Source organism: Corapipo altera, unplaced genomic scaffold (assembly GCF_003945725.1).
Source record: "Corapipo altera isolate COAL_440 unplaced genomic scaffold, ASM394572v1 22b, whole genome shotgun sequence".
NCBI lineage: Eukaryota > Metazoa > Chordata > Aves > Passeriformes > Pipridae > Corapipo > Corapipo altera.
In genome coordinates, this window is record NW_020884876.1 from 29,896,059 (window position 1) to 29,915,742 (window position 19,684).

The window sequence follows — 19,684 nt, forward strand, 5'->3', positions numbered from 1 at the left end:
ATGATACCACAATTCTTAATTTAAACCAATATTTTCAATCTCCTTTCTAAATGTTGGCTTCTAGCAATCTTCTCAATACTATATTTTCTCCGACTTCTAAATACCATGTTTTCATGCTTTAAAGTGTTGGAACACAAGGCAACGCCACTTTTCTTCTGGAAACCTGGAAGAGTTTCGCAAAATCAGGGTGCACCCATAAATTCGTAACCACTTGGTCCTTACTCCCACACAAACAAGATGCTCTTGCAGCACGTCCACAGCACGTGCCAGCCTACTACCTTTGGCCATGGCCACAGAACAGTGACATCTTCAGCAGAGCCAGCCCAGCCTTCATGCTGTGGAATGTCTGAGTGAAAGCCCCTGGTGGGACTGCAGTAGCTGTATGCATCAGGGTACAGAAAAGGATAATGTGATCCCTTCCAATACAGTGACTTGCTGACAGAGATTAAAAGCAAAATGCAACCAGGCAAGAAGTTTACATACATGCTGAAGAATTACATCATGGTGTTGCTAACGGTGCACGGGCTCCCACCAGGGCTTTGTGAACGGGTGCTGGAGCTGGATTGCTGCTTGTCTCCTGGCCAGGGCGAGATGGGTGCTGCCCACAGGGAACAGATGGGGACACAGGCTAGAACATGCTGTATCAGAGCAGAGCTGTACTTCCTTTTTAGATGGACATCTTTCTAATTGTAGGGTAACTGCCAGCAGGATGGTAGAACTGAATCATGCTTGATCACCACACAGTTTTTGTTCTGTGTGCCTTCCTATTAAAAGCCGATTGTAGATACTCTCATACATCTGTCCCTGAGCAACTGCTGAGGTACACATGTGTCCTTGGACCATTTTGAAGTGTCAGGGCAAGGTTCTACTCAAGGTCATGTGCCCAGACTCTCAGCACCATCCTGCACTGCCAAGCCATGGGACTTGGACTGGTTTGCACCCTTTTTTCTGAAGCTGGAGCAGAGGTGTGCCCCAGATCTGGTTCGGCTCTGCTTGGGTGCACTCTTTGTATACCAATCTAAAGCTACTTAGGCCAGCACTGACTTTGGGCAATCCTGAGGTTATGGTAGGGATGGAATGACTGATGCTTGCTTCCAAACTAGGATAAGCACTGCAGTACCAAAATTATAGCTAGACAATCCTTGTGCTCACTGCTAAGTACCTGAGAGCACTTGAGAGATCTGGTTTTGGAGAGACTCTTCTGTAGCCTGCTGGACACTGCACTTTCTGGACTCTAAGGAATTAAGAGTCTAGAGAGCACAGAGAGCATATATTTAAAGAGAGCATGTACCTGCAGAAACAAAATCCACCAATAGTATCTGCATGCTTCAGTGAGAAAATACTGTAAATATTAGATTTTAAAATGTATTTAATATTAATCAGAAATGCTTTTGCATCTAGTTCAGTAGACTATGTCGTTCACAGTAAGGTTACTGTGGCTTCTTTTCAGGGTGTATTTAAGGTTTGTCAGAAGCTGAAAGAAATGAAAGAAGATGCAGAGCAGTTTGCTTTGCTTTGGATTAGTCCCAGAAGCCACTGTACCATTTGGTAGGACTAGTTTTACTCATTTTTTCATCTGCAGGTTTTGGGCAGCAGGTTAAGCTGAGCTTTGTCCTTCTAAAGGGAGGTTCCCGTGCTCTGCATTCTGAAGCATAGAGATGCAAGATGAGAGGAGTCAACAACCAGAAAAATATGTTTCTTCAGCATGTACAAAATATTGCTAGGTAAATCTTCAGTAGCTGTCAGGCTGATTGGCAGCCATCTCCTTTTGGCAGAAAATGGCAGTGCATCTTGCCCTTGATTTCTCACATGATTTTCCTTGGTTTATTACCATTACAAAGCAAGGACATGCACTTATCCCTGTTTTTCTTTTGGACTTATTTCCTATTTTTCACTCCACTGTTTCCATTATTCATTGTGTCTTGACACCTTTGTGAGCAGACTGGCTAGGCAATGGGGGTTGAGTGTCAGCATTCGGGAGAAAGAGCTGTGAGACCCAGTGAGGAGCCACTGCACCCTGGGAGCCCTGGGTGGAGCAGAGTTTTCCTCAGGGCTGTTCATGTGGCTCAGTTGGTAGTTCCAGCTGATCTAGTATTGTGGCATCACACGCGATTCATAAGTGCTTCTAGGGCAGGTACTGGGAGGGGTTTTAGGAGGGGCTGTGGGGTTTGGTTTGGTGGTGCTTGCTTTAACATTGAAATGAGTGGCCCAGACTTCCACTGAGCAGGCTTGTACAAATAAAGGTCCTTTACTCATAGGGCATGCATGTGTGCATTGCACAGCATTTTGTATAGGCCAGATACACTAAGGAGGTTCATAAATAGATGTGCATTCATTTCCAAAGGTGATTAAAGTGTGTCCTTCCATTTGGAAAATCCTTAAACTCCTGATGGACAGCAGCAGGAAGGCCGTACAGAGGATCTGTGTCTGTATGTGTGCTAGGGCTTTGGGCTGGGTGGAGCCTTTAAGTGGATCTGATGTTTTTTCTAAAATAAACTTCCCTACCCCAAAAAAGTAACAAGAAAAACTGAAAAGCTTTTCAAATAAACCCCCACACACCTAGAGTTAAAAAAACCGCAAATGAGGAATTTAATTTTTAATATAGTGAAAAATAAAAATAAGCAGATGAGGGTTGCAGAGGCTCCTGAGCTGCATGAGACTGCCTGGTCCTCTCCAGTCCTCCTGAAATTCTTCCTGTCACCCTTGGCACCTGGCTGGATGCTCCCTGCAGGGACTGCACATCTCAGTTCCTTCTCAGCTTCCTCTCCAACATTTGTCCCATGGCCCACTGAGCTGAGCTTCTCCTAGAGAGGTGTGACTAACCCCACCAGACATTTAAGGGAATGTAATAGTGAATGCACAAATAAGATACACAATACATCACGTCTTCCCTGTTCTTGTCCTAAGGGCAGTTGTGATAGAGCCAAACAAGGCTTTCGGCATGGTCAAATTATTGAGTGGGCCCGTAACTCAAGGTAGCCTTGAGGACAGATGCTGCAGTGAATGTGCTCAAACACCAGGATGATGGGATCAGCTGATGAGCAGAGTCAAGGTGTGTTGTAGTTTAAGGCAGCAGAAAAGCATGAAGAAGCAGTAGGAAAAGGTAAATAGCTAAAAAGGGCAGAGAACCCCTTATTGCACTAAAAGCAGTCTAGCAATAGGCTGTTGTCCATCTGTGCTGAGTAAAGTCCTGTCAATTCACTGGATAGTGAGGGAGTAAACAGCTATTTAGCAGTATATGCTGAAGCATTACAGAAGTTCTGCTGAGTCAGCAGAGGCCAGTCAAAAGCAAACCACCACATACAACCTGCTTTGCTTAATGTCTGCACGGAAGGTGCTGCAGCCCTGTGGTGTTGCACTTGTTGCTTCTGCTGTCCACCTCCCTGTCTGTCTCTGGAACCGGTTCATGCTGTGTTTGCAGGTCTGTCCCTCAATAACATGTGCAGTCCCCAGGTGTAGAAGGCGAAGTGGGACTTCAGGCACCATATCCTTGAAATGCCAGCCCCGTCTCTGCTGGGGACCGCAGGTATGCAAGGTATCTGTGGGCATCCCCTGCCGCGCCTGTTGCTTCCCTGTGGTCATAGTGTGATAGTCTGTCTCCTGTCAGCACACTCCCAAAGCACACAGGAAGATGGAAGCTCTGCATCTTGTATCTTACCTCTTCGGACAACCTCTTTCGTATTTTAATGAATATGTCCTTAGTTTGTGCTGCCCTTTATTTGTACTGCCAGTTTTCAATCCCACAGATAATTAGGAGAAAATAACCCATAAAGCAAATTTTTCACAAATAAAAAGAATAACAAACACCCTTTGACATTAAAAAAAAGAAAGTTACAGCATTTACAGAGAAAAACAACTTAATGATGTGGGGAAAAAACCCCACTGGGTACAGAATTAGAAGGACGCACGTGCATATTTACGTTTAAAATTTAAAGAAGTGCACTTTGTGCTTTTTATATTCAGTGGTTTAATATGAGTTTGGGTAAGCCGTTATCTTTTTTCTCAGATCAAGAAATGAGAATGGAGACTGAATTCTCACTTCAGCAAATGTTTATCTCTGTCCTTAACCCATGTGGTTGTATAATGATTTTTGTGATGCTCTGAGAGATCATATAAGATTAGAACTGTTAGGAGCAAATGCTCAGCTCTTCTATTTGCAGAGACAAGGGTGAAGAGAGAACTTCAAGAGTGGGGGGCTCAAAAAATAGAAACCTAATGAGAATAGAGTTGGGGAAGGAATGCTTGATTAGTTTGGGAGCTTCCTTTTAATTGTTTTTATTTTTACAGTTGAGGGCAGGTGGAGATGCTGGTAGTCTTATTTGTGCTTTTGGACATTTTCAGATTTTTTTCAAGAGGGAATGGGAGGCAGAGTATTATGTAGGAATTTCCTGCAAATTTATTGGTTTGTATTATGAAACATGCAGACTTTCTCATAAGCGGCAAGAGGAAAAATTTTAGTGTTGTTTAATTGGGGGTTGGGTGTTACTGAAATAACTAGGAGTTTCTTTACATTGTCAGCATTGAGTTGCCTGGGAACTTCTTGGTTTGGGAGTTAGTGGTGTTTCTGCGGTTTTTTTACAGCACATAAAAAAGACCTGCTCAGTCACAAGAGTCCATGAAGGTCTGCTGGCCATGCAGGGACCCTCCCAGACCATATAAGCCAAACACAGACATTGTCAAAGGTAGAAACCTCTTGTTGCAAAAGGTACAGAATAATTCTTTGTTGAGATGAGAGTGACACACACAGGCAGGCTAATTTGGCCTGCAAGAATAAGGGGAAGGAGAACTGTGTTGGTGTAGCAAATCTGTTCTTATTACTAAAAATTGATTTTGACCTTTGTGGAAATACTAATTTCACCTCCTAATAACAGAAAATTTTGGATGATTGCTTCAGGTCTGGTACAAGATTTGAAAAATTCATCAGCGATCTTGATTTGTTTTGACATGTTTTTTGGCCTACTACTGAGTTTTGTCTTTCTGTTTCTCCTAAGTATTTGCTTGCAGGCAGTGTTGCTTGTTTGTTTGAATCCTCACTGTCTTGGCAGTTGAACAGTGTTGCCCAAAGGTCCCAGCATTGTTCTTCATTCCTATATAACAGGACTCAAATAATAAAAATGAGACAATAATCATAAATGAGATTTCAATAACAGAAATACCTTTCCAATTCTGTAATCTGTTGGGTTTCCTTGTTGTTCTCTTTCTCAAGACTTACCTTTCTTTCTGATTTTTATTTATTCTTCAGTAAGAACATTATCAAAAATTACCGTGTTTATTTAGACTACTACAGTGCCTTTGGCTCCTGTCAGTAGGATGGCTTAGTGAGGAGTCTAGGAAATAGCTCCCATGACTTTGACAACAGTCTTTATAAAAACCTTATTCTCATAAACTAACTCATTTTCAGAGTCATTCCAGGCAGTAGAAACACCCATGTCCCCAACCTGTGTTCAAGGGTCAAAATGTCTGGTCTATGCTCTGTTGTCCCACATCCAAGAATAGGTCCAGGTGGATTTTTTGGGGCAGAATTTCCTCTGTTGACGTCTTATGTCGAGGGCTCTGTAGCAGAATCTCTTTTAACTAGCACATGAGGCAGACGTTTAAATGTGTGTTTCAGGTGATGCTGAGGAAGAGCCACTAAACAGATGGAGAAAATTCATGCAGGGGTTCAGAGTAGAACTAGTTAATTTAATTGACAAACTAGGAATCATTCCCCTGTTGAGAGGGTATGAGTTAAAAGATGGTGCTCCAGGTTCTGTATAGTGAAGAACTGAACAGATTTTCTCTGAAATTTTTATTTCTTCTGAAACTGCTAAGTACATCTCATCCTAAAAATATGGATTGGGTTTGTTCTATTATTTGTTTAATTGTTCTTAAATAAACTCTGGATCTAAAAAAATAAAAAAGATACGTGACCTGCCTAGTTGTATGTACTGGTTTGGTTTGCATAATATTTGGAAAGGGAGAGAAGACAGTAACAGAATTAGACAAAAAGATTCCTGAAGCCATCTGCTCCTCTCCTTGCAGACATTAGATGTTTATAGTACAACAGTAGAACATAGGATGGCTCTCCTTTCCTTCAGGACTATGTTGGCTGTCTGTAAAGTGAGCACATAATAAAGTGAAGATGTCTTGTAGGCAGCCACAAACTCCCACTGACTTCCAGTCTGGTTTACATACTTCTCAAAAATCTTAGCAATCCTTAACCTTCCTGGAAAGCCACTGTGGGATGATGCCAGGCTGCTGTCACAGATTATAGCTAAGGAACTCAGGATCCTTCAGGGGCAGGATCACAGTTTCTCAGGACTGGCTTAATTCAGCAGACTGTATATCTGTGGTTGGACAGAGCCCAAAGAGACAGTATAAAAATAATAAATTATTAATATCTGGAAGATGTAAAGCTTAATGAATAAATAATAAGTTGCAGCACTTTTCTTCGAAAAATAGACTGGCTGTATTTTTAAAATTTTCCTTTCATTGAACATGTTTCTTCTGTTGCTCTTTCTAAGTATCCTAAGGCGCTGAAACTTAGGATTAATTTTACAAAAACTAAGAAAGTTATACTGCTGCCATTCAGGCTGAGAAAGAGAAGGAGAGATGTTTTCTGAAAAGAACTTCTGTTGATTTTGCTAGTAGGGAGGGAGGGTCTGGAACAGCTGAGTGATTGCACAGCTGCTTCCAGCAGCATCTCCCTAGGAATGTAGCAAAGGAGATCCTACTGTGTGCCTGCAGAGATGGAGGCACACAAAAAGGTACGGTCATTTTCCTGGCATCATCCCTCTGGTTAACAAAACTAAATGTTCACGGTGTCTCCCAAGTCTCATACTTGTGTTTTCCTGGCAGCATAAGACAGGGAAAACTTTTTAGACAAGCACATGTAGCCTGCAGTTTAAAAGAAGAGTGGGTTGGGATTTTATCACTGGCCACCACCACTCTGCTGACACTGACAGGGATCCAGTCCTTGATCTCTAACAGAATCCAAGTTGGGCTAAGCCCTTTGGAATGCCCAGCCAACAGGGCATTCCAACATTTGGAGATCGCCTCCTGTTTGAAGCGATGGTTTCTCTGCAGTCCTGGCAGGATTTCAACCTCGATAACTCTGCTGCACCTGCTTAAAATCTCTCCCCCATGTTTCCCTGGGTATGGCATGGGCCTCTCCTGTTCTGCAGTGCTTCAGTGTTTCCCTTCCAATTTCATACCACCTGCTCCTAAATTGATTTCTAGATCACTTGTACCTCCATTTATTAATCAAGCTGGCTTCCTTGTAATTATTTCAAAGGATCTAAGCGTGAAAGCAGTAAGTGCGTGCACAACCCTTGTGCTGTTCTGTGCAGTAGCTTCTCTTTTGGTTTATCTGCATCACCCAGCAGGTCATGATCCTTGCATATTCCTTTTACCAGTGAGGCTTGGGTTCATCCACGTTAGTCTGAATTGACCTGTTGCCCCCTGTGACCACGTCCTTGTTGGTAATGGAGCTAGAAGGGCTATTCTTGAGAAGAAGGGGGAACTGGTGCTTATTGCAGGTGTGGGATCCACTCAGGTCTAGGGGTGGAAATCAGGTCTGTTCTTCACATAGGTGCAACAGGCAAGGTGTAGGGCCTTTCCTTCTGTGTGTGGCTTGTTAGAGAATGTTATCACAATGAGTTTATTTTGTGACCTCAAACACCTCTAAAAAGTCTGTACCTCTTCTTTAACTTCAAATTTCTTTTTTTTTTCCTCCCTCTTGGTATGTCATTGTTTTCAGTAATGTATTGACAACAGAGCAGCTGTTTTTTGAATTGGGTGCTTCACTTTCCCCTTTGCCTGCAAGTATTTCTTTTCGTGCTGTAAAATCAATTTGTTCTGGGTACTTTTACTTAAATCTGACTGCTGCTAACACTGTGTTTGTTTCATTAACAGGTTAGCTTCGCAGGAAACCAGTCACCAACAGCGAGAAAACTCCAAGGACAAGTTGAACGCAAACAACATCTCGGAGGCAGTCCATGGGGACTGTACCAGATCCTCTGAGATCTGCCAAGCTTTCTGTGGTCTCAGCTTCTGCAGAGGAGGAGCACCTGGGAGACCTGCAGTCTGCTAAGCACCAGCCCCAACTACCCAGTGGCCAGAGGACCAGCAATGGCTTCCCTTGCACACCGTCCAGCTCAGCTGCAGTTTGCTTGTCCGATCTGAAATGCGCAGGTGCTGCCGGCACTCAGAGGTGTGAGCAGTGCCACAAAGACAATGAGAGCCAGCAGGAAGCCTTTCCTCCTGGGCTCGCCAGCACAGCTGCAGAGGGGCATCCTGCAGCCATAAATCCTGCTGGTTGCTCCCAGCCAGCAGGCAGCGGAGCATCAGCAGCACAAGCCCTTCCTGCAGCAGGAGCCCTCTTGGTGGGGCAAGGGCCAGAAATGATGCCAGCCCCCCAGAGCTCCCGGCAGTTCGTGCAAGGCAGCCAGGTGAAAACGAGCTCCCTGACGCAAATAGATGACTCTGCCTTGAAACCTCAGGGGACCAATGATCAGCCAGCACTTGAGGTGTTAAATTATTCTTCCCCAGGTGATCCTGTCAGGGGTGATGAATCCTGTCATACTTCTCAGGCAAACCTTCTGCAAAGAGGGGAAAAAGACAGAGGAGCAGAAAAAAATGGTTCCGCTGCATGTCAGTCAGCCTTGCCAGCAAGGCAAACTGAAGCTGACCTGGGGAGAGACCCACAGACCAGTTTGGAGGCGAAGAGCGGGCCTGCAGACATGGCGCAGTTGCAGCCCACAGATAAAGCTGAAGCGGCCCAGAGCAACAAGGCACCAGCCCAGTTTAGCCACGGGAGTCCACATCTTGTACACAACACAGACCCCAGGCCAGGAAGTCCAGGTCCCACCCAGCTCTCCAAATTCAGAGAAACAGGTACAATGACAGTTCAACCAGAGAGCAGCTCTTTGACTCAGGAAGCTGTAAGTAGGACATGGCGAGATGCTGAGGTTCAGGCTGTGGCTACCGTGGAGAGCAAATCCGCCTCCACCAGTCCCAGCATCCTTGTTGCCTTCTTGAAAGGGAATCCTCCTCCAGAGGAGAAGGAAGAACTGCACATAATTTACCAAGGAGGTATGGGACTGAGCCAGGCTGAACGTACTGACAGTTTATCCCCACCACAGAAGTCCCCATGTTCTCCTGGTATCACATCAAAATCGACTGTTATCGCTGTGACTGCTTCAGCCCAAACCCAGCCTGTCAAACTGCCTGGGGTGCCGTCTGACATGGTGTCTCCAGTGTCAACAGATAATGCAAAACCTGTTGTCCCCATCTCCCCTGCAGCTGTTACCTCCCAGGGGACATCTGTGGGTAATGCTGGAATGACTGGTGAAGCCCGTGATGGCAAGGATGCTGCTCAGCTGCCAGTGGATGCTCCAGTCCCACCAAAGCCTGTCCCAGTCGAGCAGCTTGCTCTTGACTCCAGTAATCAAACTACATCACAGTCTGGGACTGGTACTGATGAACCAAGCAACACTTCCCCTGATGCTGTCCCAGGAACCGAGAACAACGGGCAAGATCTTGTCTGTGTTGCAGGAAGCAGCCCGTTAGTTTTACTCTGTAGCACAGACAGTGAAGTCAAGCAGAAGGAGGTCCCAGCCAGCTCTGAGCAAAAGCCTGTGCAAAGTAAGGGTGCAGGTCGAGGGGAGGCCATTCCTTATCCATCTGTGGTAAAACCAAAGGAAGAAAACTCAATGGTGCTTGATCCTAAAGGAGGGATGAATGTTAGCAGCCAGCCTGCCACCGTCCATGTAAAGGCATGCTTGGAGGATGTAGGTGAGAAGGAGAGCAGAGGCCAGGGAGATACCGGCCAGTCTCAGACAGCCAGCAGCCAGAACCTGCAGGCAGGACTGACACCTAAGTTGAGTGGGAGTTCTCCAGGTCTTGCCCATCCTGTGGCGGCATCTGCAGCTCTCCAGCAGCAAGGCTTCCAGGCCAGGGAGTCCAGACACGAGCTTCACACAGCAGCAATTCCTGCTTCAGCTCAGGCCTTGCCAAACCTGGGGGAACACAAAAAGCAGCACACCCCAGCCATGGAGGCAAAAGTGCAAGTGAAGCAGTCCAAACACGTCAGGGATGTTGTTTGGGACGAGCAGGGAATGACATGGGAAGTTTACGGTGCTTCCCTTGATCCAGAATCCCTGGGAATTGCCATCCAGAACCACTTACAGAGACAAATACGGGAACATGAGAAACTGATCCGGGCCCAGAACAGTCAGACACGAAAATCCATTTCCTCGGATACATCCTCAAATAAAAAACTGAAAGGGAGGCAGCACAACATGTTCCAGTCCATGCTGCAGAATTTTAGGCGTCCTAACTGCTGTGTCCGACCTGCTCCCTCTTCTGTGTTAGACTGACGTGGTTTGCAGGGGTGCCTGGATCTCTGCAGTGGTAGAGAGAATCCCTCCCCTCAAGTCTCAAGTCCTGCTGTTCGGTTGTGTTACTGAGATTGTGATGCAGCAACAGTGGAAAATTATTCCCCTTTGTTTTCTGACTAGCCACATGCTCCATCATGCCATTATTATTGTCACAGCTGGTGTATTCCCACATTATGCCCCCATCCTGACTACTGTCAGAAGAAAAGCTAGGCACTTAGCAAAAGCACAAATTTCAATTGCCACCTTGTTGCAGGGAGAGCAGCACCTTCTGATAAAGTAGGAAGCAGAGAGATTATCAGAATTATTATGGGAAATTATTTGTGTGCATCATGAGGTCTTATACAAAGGGGTGGACTGGGGGAAGCTGAGGGAGGTGGAACTAAGGTTTAACAGCTCTCAAGATCTAACACAAGACAACTTTCCTGGTGTGTAAGTTACCTACGCTGAGGCAAATCCATGAACAGGCTATGGACATTGATCACTGAGCAGTCTCACTTCTGCTGATACTGTGGGTCACTGTTTTCAGGTTAGCCCCAGGGAGCCAGGTCTTCCCCTCCTGTTGAAATGGAGAATGAGGAAAAGAGGGAGGATCAAGAGTGAAGGACTGTCTCTTTGGGAGAAGCTAAATCAATGGGATTTTGAAGGCCAGAAGGGGAGGTGAAAGAGGGGCTTTTTGTCCCCTGCATCAGCCATGCTTAAGGTATAAGCAGGTGTGGCACAGGAGAGCACATTGGTAAATGTACCTGCATCAAGTGGGATGGTGCCTGCTGGGGTGTTCCTGCCAAGTCTTTCAAAAGCAGTGAGCCATTCTGGCTCCTCAGCTGGGGTTGGCAGCCCCTGCTCCCCGCCTCCCACGGTGCTGAGCACCTCTCCTCTAAATCACTCTTTAAAGTGATGTGGATCTTTCTTCTCTCTCCAGAGATGTTCTCCCATACGAGCAGGCTGTCCTGTCCATGAGCCTCCATGTCTAGTGTGGGTCTTTTTCCTTTTTAAGTCCTTAGCCAACTCTACTTTTTCAGTATTTTGGTGCTTTTCTTGCTGCCTTTCATAAAATCAATACCATTTATTTAGCCTGTGTGTATTTTGTTTTACCTAACACTCTCTATATTATAAACTGTTATATTGTTAACTTGAAAAATTTACTTTATAGCAGTACTGAAATCTTGAGACAATCTTTGCTGTATTTCTGAAGTTAGAGAAGTTATAGAAACTGCTAATAAAAAGTAGCTTAGTGACTGTTTCTCCAGAATTGTGATATACAATAATGTCTCAAATGTATGTTGGTCACATTTCTCAACATAATATTTTTCAGCCTGGGAAATATGTTTCCCACTAGCTTTTTATTCTGTCCACTAGAGTTCTTAATGGGAGGCTGGGGAACTCCTGCAGTTTGTAGGAAATTTAGTTATCAATCCTGCAAAGCACTGAGGATTTGGATACTGTAATCCTGCAGAGTACAAGAGTTAAATAGGAGTTACTTTTATTCCATTAAAGATTTTTCATGAATCATGATGATAATTTTTTTTCTGTCTGTAGTACCACATGCCTGACTTACTCTGTAGATCTTACAACTTACTCTAAATCTTACACGTTTACACAGTGTAAATGAGTATTAATCTTTTTTTTTTTCATTTTTTTCTGTGAAGCGAACCTGAGGTAGTCCCATTTTATTTAGGAGGCCAGATTTCTTGAGTATATCAACTGGCAACCCTTCAAAGTAGCTGTTTGGGGCAGTTTTTCCCCAACAGAAGAGTAAAATACTGTAATATACAATATTTTAACCCAGTTCAATGAAAGGTGTTACTTCTAGGCATAGTACTGCATTGACTCCCAGTTTTCCTCTGGTGCCTATCTGGGGGCTTTATGTCACATCTTCGTTCAATTTCTGTATGTTATTTCAAGTCCTCTCCCACTTGTGATGCTGAATTGCTTATCCTGAAACACCACATTAGAGAGTGTCTTCCCACCTCTGCCTACCAGAGGAAAGTCTCCAGCCTTTTTTCTGTTAGTACTGCTGTTTCCATCCCCTTCCTAGCAGTGTCTGAGATGTGAGTTTCATGTGAAATTTTGTGTGGCATTAATACTGGCAGTATCATTAGGTCAGGTTAGTTGACAAGTTCAGTGTCTCTTCCCACTTTGTGTCCAAGTCAGCCCTGATGAGGTTCCCCGAGCTGTCTGTGTTTTTTGCTGTCTCCTGTCCAGGTCCAAGGGTTTGTGCTGCTCCTTTTGCCTCGCTTCTGCCCCTTCTCTTACTAGCTGTTGCCCAGCCTGTCTTCTTGTGAAACCATGTCCCTTGGCTCAGCTTGTGTCCCTCTCTCTGCTGTCCCCCTTTCTGTAGTGCTGTGAGCCAGCTTACTCTGAACTGTCCCTTTTTATCCTCAGTCTGAATATACAAATGGATTGTCATATTTTTTTCCAGAGGAGAATAAATGGCTATCGCGCATTCACCAATTTCTATGAACTTTATCCTTTAGCTTAAGCTCTGCAAAATATTTCCAGCGTATGGGTGGCTTTATTGAGACCAAACTGGGCTTGGCAATGAATGAGCAGGGTGCTGTGCCAGCACTGGAATTAATTCTTCTTTGTGAGGAATAGGAGATCTCCCCTGGTTCCCTGCAGCTTCTTTCAGCTGCGTTTGCACTAGCCAGTCCACCCACACCTCCCTTCCCCACGCCAAATGACCTTTCTTCTAGGAAAATTTCACCGATGCATACATACCGCAAAGCGCTGATGGACAACTTACTAAGTGGATGCATCTGAACAACTGCATGGGCATAACTGAAAAAAATGTAGTGTTCAGCACGTATTCTGGGAAAATACCAGTGTAAAGATGCAAAGTGTCCGTGACACTGTCTGGTGAGGGCAGAAGTCTTGCAGACGTGTGTTTGAAGTCAAGCAATAAAGTGCCAAAAGCCAACACACAAAAATGAGTCGATAATCACCAGCACATCTCATTTAAAATATTTTAGGTTTTGATTCTGCCTTGCTAGGGCAGACTGTAGGCAAGCTGCTAGTTTTAACACTGGTGATTTATGCTTACTCCTCCATACAGTGTCTAGATGAAAATATGAATCCTCATGTGGATGACACACGTTTCACCAGCAGCAAAACAGAACCATGTTTTGGGTAGCAATTAGCAAATATTATGCATATGAGTGGGCTTGTACCAGCCAAGAAAGACTGTTCTTGGTGTCTTCATTTGTCAAAAATGAAAGTGTGCCTGGAGTAGTGGTATGGCAGAGAGTAGGGGCAGATGATCTGTGTGCCACCACCCCATTCCTTTTCTCTGCCCAGTGACTCAGAATCACATTGCTGATGTTTGGATGGCTAAAAACCAAGGAAATCCATTATGGCTAATAAAAAGAGGGTTCAAAACAGAAAATACTTTGTCATTTCCAAGAGTAAATCTATATGGGAAAAAAAGGAGAAAAATACCTGTGTCGCAGCTTAGCCAGCTGAAGTAACTTTTAAATTCTTTTTTTTTTTCAAGATGAGAAATTTTGGGAAACAAGCTTATTGTCAGGAAACTGTTTCCTGTTGGTTGCATTTATAAAAGCAGTGAATGAGAATGGAATATTTACTTCTAATTTCACTTCAGGAGCTTTCCATTAGGAAAAGATGAGAATAAGCACATTTCAGTGTTACCAATACAAAACCTGAGTTGAAGGAGTATGTTGGTGCAGGCAATTTGCAGTATAGTCCTGGATTTCATGTGAGGCTGTGACATGTCTATGTGCACTTGGTTGGTATCAGCCAGCTTTGTGTTGCTTTGGGCACAAGTTCTGAAGTTCTTCCTCATTTCTACTGACTTGGTTTGGAGAAAAAAAGAGTGGGGAAATAGCTGAATAGACAAGAAGGGGCATATCTGTCTTCTTCGTTTCAGAGGGAAAAAAACTTCTTTTGAATATACAAGAAGGAATTGCTGAGAAACATGGGGAGGGAGCGACCAAAAGACATGTAAAATAAAGTTGATGTAGGTGCTTCACAAGGAATTCCCATTCCTGTGTGTGTGAAGCCAGTGTTTTGCTTAAGTTCTGCCCATTTCTTCATTCTGACCTCACACATTTTTCATATTGTTGGTGGTATCCCGTGGCTTTTAGGAAAATTAACATTTCCAAAGGCTGTATATTTTGCTAGTATTTATAGATATATCCAAATTTGATCAAATAAAATCTCTAGGCAAACAATCTCAGTATATTACTACTACTGCAATTGTAAAATGCACTGTTTGGAGAAGCATATTCAAGGGATTCAGAAAAGGTGAATGTATGCTCTAAAGATAACACTAGCTTTTCTCTTGAATTTCATTACTATGTTAAAGTGTTAAAGGTAAAAGTGGAAATCCAAATGAAGATCAGTGTTGAAGGAAAATTCAAATTGGCTGCCGCTGGTTTTCAGTTTGGAAACTTGATGGAATATACCATTCCAGTGTTTCATTACTTAGCTCAGTGTATGCAAGGTTTGTGTGAAAGTACAAATTTTATTAGCTTGTTAGCTCCATTATCTTGTTCTGTGTCTATCCTTCTACACCTTTTAAAAATTAATGCAAAATGTTACCAAGACAGAGTAAGTCTTTCACAGGCAGCTTATGGGAACAGCTGCTCTGAAAGAGACAACTGATTGTCAGACTCCATGGGCTTAAAAACTTATAGCTACAGTTTTAGTAACCAACCTCAGCTGTTTGGTTTTTTTTGGTGTCTCTGTAATGCCTCTATGAGTGATCAGTATTTTCAGTTGTCTGAAAGATGTGCACATAGATCCTTATCCAAATACTGCACACTACCAAGTATCTCTGGGATCACTGGCTGCTGCAGTGGTTCATGGACCTGAAGGTCAGGTCCTGTACCTTGAACTGGCTGCAGTGTTCTCTTAGGGGCCTAAATTATCCCGCTTGAGTTAGAGTAGATGTTTAAAAGAATGAAGTATTACAGCTGAATTGAGCCAAACTGAAATTACTGTAATCTGTTTTTTTTTTTTAAACTCTTGAGATTTACTGTTTTTTTCTGCTTTTTGATTTTCTGAGCAGCCCTTCCTTCCTAGAATTTATAATGTGGATTTTGCATCAAAACCTGGCAAAGATCTTGCAAAGTGAAACATACCTTTCACCATTCAGGCTGCTTTAAAGAAAAAATAATGTTACTACTGAGCCAAATCACATAGAGAGGAAATATTTTTTCCTCTAGGAAAATGTTTGCTGTAGGTAAGCTTTTGTGTGCATGTGTCCCTATTTAAAAGGGGAGTACATGTGTGCAGGTCTCATGCATCACTAATGCTCTAATATGACTTTTTCTGTTTGCCTTTCTGATTGAATGCTGGAGGCTTAGTGTTTTCTACAACCTTGAGGCAAGTTTAAATCACTCTGTAATACAGAAACAAGGATTTTCTCCTTATCTGGTCTCTAAAAAACAGACTATGGGTGACAGCAAGCATTGGAGTTCATTAGGAATAGAATCACATCAACTGAGCCCCATTTGAAATAATAGACCATGAGTTTTTGTTAGTTTTCTGCTTAGACTGACACTCTTTGGAGTAGAAATAAATGACATCTGCCAGCAAAGTTTCCAGAGGTTGTCTGCTGCAGAATATGAGTCTCTCAGATGCTTCTCAGCAGCTCTGCTACAACAGGTGACCCTTCTGCTGCAGTGTCCTCCTGACAGCACTTCCCTTAGCCCAGTTCACAATCAATAATTTCAAGTACATCAAAAGCAAGTTTAGACACTGCCCTGAGGAATTTCCATAAAATGGAAGAGAAAGATCCCTATGTTTGTGGCACATAAAATCACATCTGAGTTGTGAAATAAAGGTCTCAGTGGCACACTGAAAAGTACTGGGAGTTTCTACACAGAGTTAAAGGGAGGGAGCATAGCTGGACTTTTAATTCCAAAAAACTATGGCCATGGATCAGTCAGCAGCAGAAGAAAACTAACTTTGGGGCTTCTAACAACAAATAATATTATTGTGGCGTTATTAATTTTATAGTTACACTGATTGAACGTGATGTACTGTACAAAATAAAGCTAGTATTAGGCTTCCAGGTGTACCGTGGCATTCATTTGAGACATACCAACAGAAGTTTGCATGTGAAGAAGTCTTACAGTGATACTAAAGCAATGTTACCCACTTGATTGAGTCCCTTAGGAATTTAATGTTTTGCTGTTTTACATCTGGTTTCCATGCTGAGTACAATAAAATGAGCACTGTCTTAATTACTCTGGGTCTCTGTTTGTAGGCTGACATGGGAAAAGAAAGGACTTTTAAGGGTGGACCTTCTGGCTAAATCTGTGGATGTCTGTAAGTCAAAGCCACACTATGAAAGGCTTTCTGAATTCAGGCCTGAGACCTGGCACCTTGCAAAGCTCAGCATGGTGGAAGCTTCCACACACTGTCCCAGCTGAAGAAGAGACCTGTCTGCTTCCTTCTGTGTAAGTGCAGTTGCCTTTGCACAGCTGTTTATGAGCACAGGCTTTTCTGCATCAGCTGCTACTCTACCCTTCTGCATGAATTCGCTCAGCCTTTCAGCAGTCCATTGCCACACAACAACACATTACTCATTCAGCTCAGCAACCCAGGAGCTGAGGTGGAAAAGGCAGTGTTTTAACCCTGCTGTGTCACTGCTGTAGCAAATTGTCACCACCATCCACCAGCACACAACACACAAAGCTGAGAGCATCAGCATCACAGTAATCATTTTCCTCCCCTAAAAAAGAGAAAGTTTTACCTCAGAGTACAAAAGAGCATAAGATAACTGTGGCAGTAATGTATTTTGATCCAGTAGTGTTACAGGTATGGTATTTCCATGTACCTGACTTTTACTAGAGGGCATGGAGACCCCACCTCGGCACACACTTTCCTATGGTGAGGGGAGAGGAGCAGAACAGACAGATAATGTGGTTGCATGGTGCCTCTGCTATAAGTGAATTTCTGTCTGCTCACCCCAAGCTGGAGTCTCTCCCCCAAGAAGAGTTTTCTTCACTGTGTTTCTGTACTTGTGTCTTGGCTGCAAGGGCTCAGGATGCTTCAACTAACTGCCCATTCCTTTGTGCAGTTGCAAAGGGTATTTTATTAATGAGCTTTGCTGGGTTCCTTGTCAGGTTCAGGTTCCTGCATGCTAGTGGCTGCCAAACATTAGTCCTGAACCCAAATTTCCAGGAGCAAGGTGCTTCCCTGCGGTACCTGGATTCATTCAGCTGTGTGCCACAATTGGCAAGGTGTCTTTGTAGGCCAGAAAGCTGAGGTCTCCCTTTTGTACTTCATCCCCGTATTCTTGCTGCAGAAAGGAAAAAGCCTAAAGATCCCTTCCCCCTAAGGGACTGATGGAGCAGAAAAAGGACCAGTGCAGAAGATAAGCTACCATTCTATCAAACCAATAATGACCAGTGCACATTTTCTATCTGATGCAGATTTTGTATCATATAATGTGGCAGTTTCAGGGAGATAGTGCCTTCATATATAAAGAATAAGTCTGGCTTCTTGTTCATACATCAGCTGATTTACTGAGGATGTAAGCTTTACAACCAGCAGCACTACATCCTGGGGTATCTGCTTCGCTTCTTTAACCTGCTAAAGAAACTGCCATGCCTTTAGGGATTCAAATGACATCAAAATGACTCTGCTAGGCGAGTGTTTCCACTCACAATAGGCAGTATTGTGAATGGAAAATTAAAATTGCCTCATCAAATTTCAAATTGCTTACTCCTTTGAGAAACATAAATGACCAGTTTGGCTAGCCAATGTTTTAAAGCATAGGCACTTAAATCTGCAACTTAGTATTTAGACAAATATGACCTCATTTGTGAGAAGTGTAGGGTGCTCTTATCTCCTGTTGAGGTCGGATTGTGGAGACCTATGGATGCTTGACATCTCCACTGTTAATGAGACACCTATACCCAGTGCCATAGTAAGTAACTCATTGTAGGCAACTCTGAGTTGTAATGGTAGTGCACACGACCTACAAAAAGCTGCCAGTGCAGATTAGGAAATGCTAATTGTACAGTGATTGTATGGATAGTCAGCAGAACTAGGGAAGTGATCATCCCCCTGTACTCGACACTGGTGAGGCTGCATCTTGAGTACTGTGTACTGACTTCAAAAAGGACATTGAGGTGCTGGAGCGTGTCCAGTGAAGGGCAATAAGGCTCGTGAAAGGTCTGGAAAAGATGTAATGAAAAACAGCTGAGGGAGCTGGGTTTGTTCAGTCTAAAGAAGGGGAAGCTCAGGGAGGACCTCATTGGTCTCTACAACTACCTGAAAGGAGGCTGTAGTGAGGCGGGGGGCCAGTCTGTTCTGCTGTGCTTGCAGTGAGGCGACCAGACAAAATGGCCTTAAGGTGTGACAGGGGAGATTAAGAAAAAAAAAAGGTTAGGGTTAGGTTAGAAAAAGGTTTTTTCACTGTTAAGGTGGTCAGGCAGTGGAATAGATGGCCCAGGGAGGTGGTGGAGTCACCATCCCTGGAGGTTTTTAAGAGGCATCTGGATCTGGCACTGGGTGAAATGGTTTAGTGGTTTAGGGGTTACAGTGGTAGTGCTGGGTGGACAGTTAGATGATGATCTTAAAGGTCTCCTCCAACCATGATGATTCTGTGGTTCTGTGATATGCCACATTGCTGGTCATATTTCAGCAGTGTCTATAGGAGTGCTTGCATTGCAGAGCACACCTCTTCCTAAAGTGTCCTTTGCACTTATAATAGACAAATTAAGGGGGATCAGCAGCTTGGAAGAGCGGGTGCCAGCCTACAAAAGAATTCGCCTTTGCTGTGCCATCTTTGTGATGAATTAACTTTAAAAAAAAAAAGTTTTCTAATAGCCTGCTGTGGACTGCAGCACAAGGAAGGGATTTGGGTCATTCATGCTGAGGTTCTGCCTTAATTCCATAATTCTTTTTATTTCTTTTCCTAATTAGAAACCTGCTCATGGCAGTGCTTTTTCTCTAAATCCACTTACATAACATCAGTGAGCTGAGCAGTTAAGGACATTTTTCTCACAGGCTGGTGCAAAACACGCTGGCAGCTAGAGCACGGCCACTCAGCACCCACCTTTTCCTCGGCGCCTGATAGAAAATGGCTGGTGTGCAGGAATGTCTGCTGGGTTCTGCAGAGTCCCCACACTTGTGCTGAGCCAGGAACCGCTGGACTGTGTCGCCCTGGCCTCGAGAAGCAGGAGGGACGAGGTCTGCCTGGGAACCAGCAGAGGTGAGGCCATCTATGGAGCTACTCCTCCTGGGACTTGGGAGTTCCTCATGTTTCTTCCCTCAAGATTTGTGTGTCTTCCTTTTTCAAGGATAGTTACTGATCTACCGATTAATGAGAG

The 19,684-nt window shown here is 43.8% G+C and overlaps 1 protein-coding gene across 2 annotated transcripts in view; it reads left to right on the forward strand.

Moving 5' to 3' along the window:
• The window catches only part of GPRIN3 (GPRIN family member 3), a 35,746-nt gene extending 19,158 nt beyond the window's left edge, over window positions 1-16,588 (forward strand). For both annotated transcript variants that reach the window (XM_027636043.1, XM_027636042.1), the window contains exon 2: window positions 7,894-16,588. In XM_027636043.1, the coding sequence (XP_027491844.1) occupies window positions 7,977-10,358 (2,382 nt within the window). In that variant the 5' untranslated portion in view covers window positions 7,894-7,976 and the 3' untranslated portion in view covers window positions 10,359-16,588. The remainder of the gene's footprint in view (window positions 1-7,893) is intronic.
• The last annotated feature ends 3,096 nt before the right edge of the window (window positions 16,589-19,684 follow it).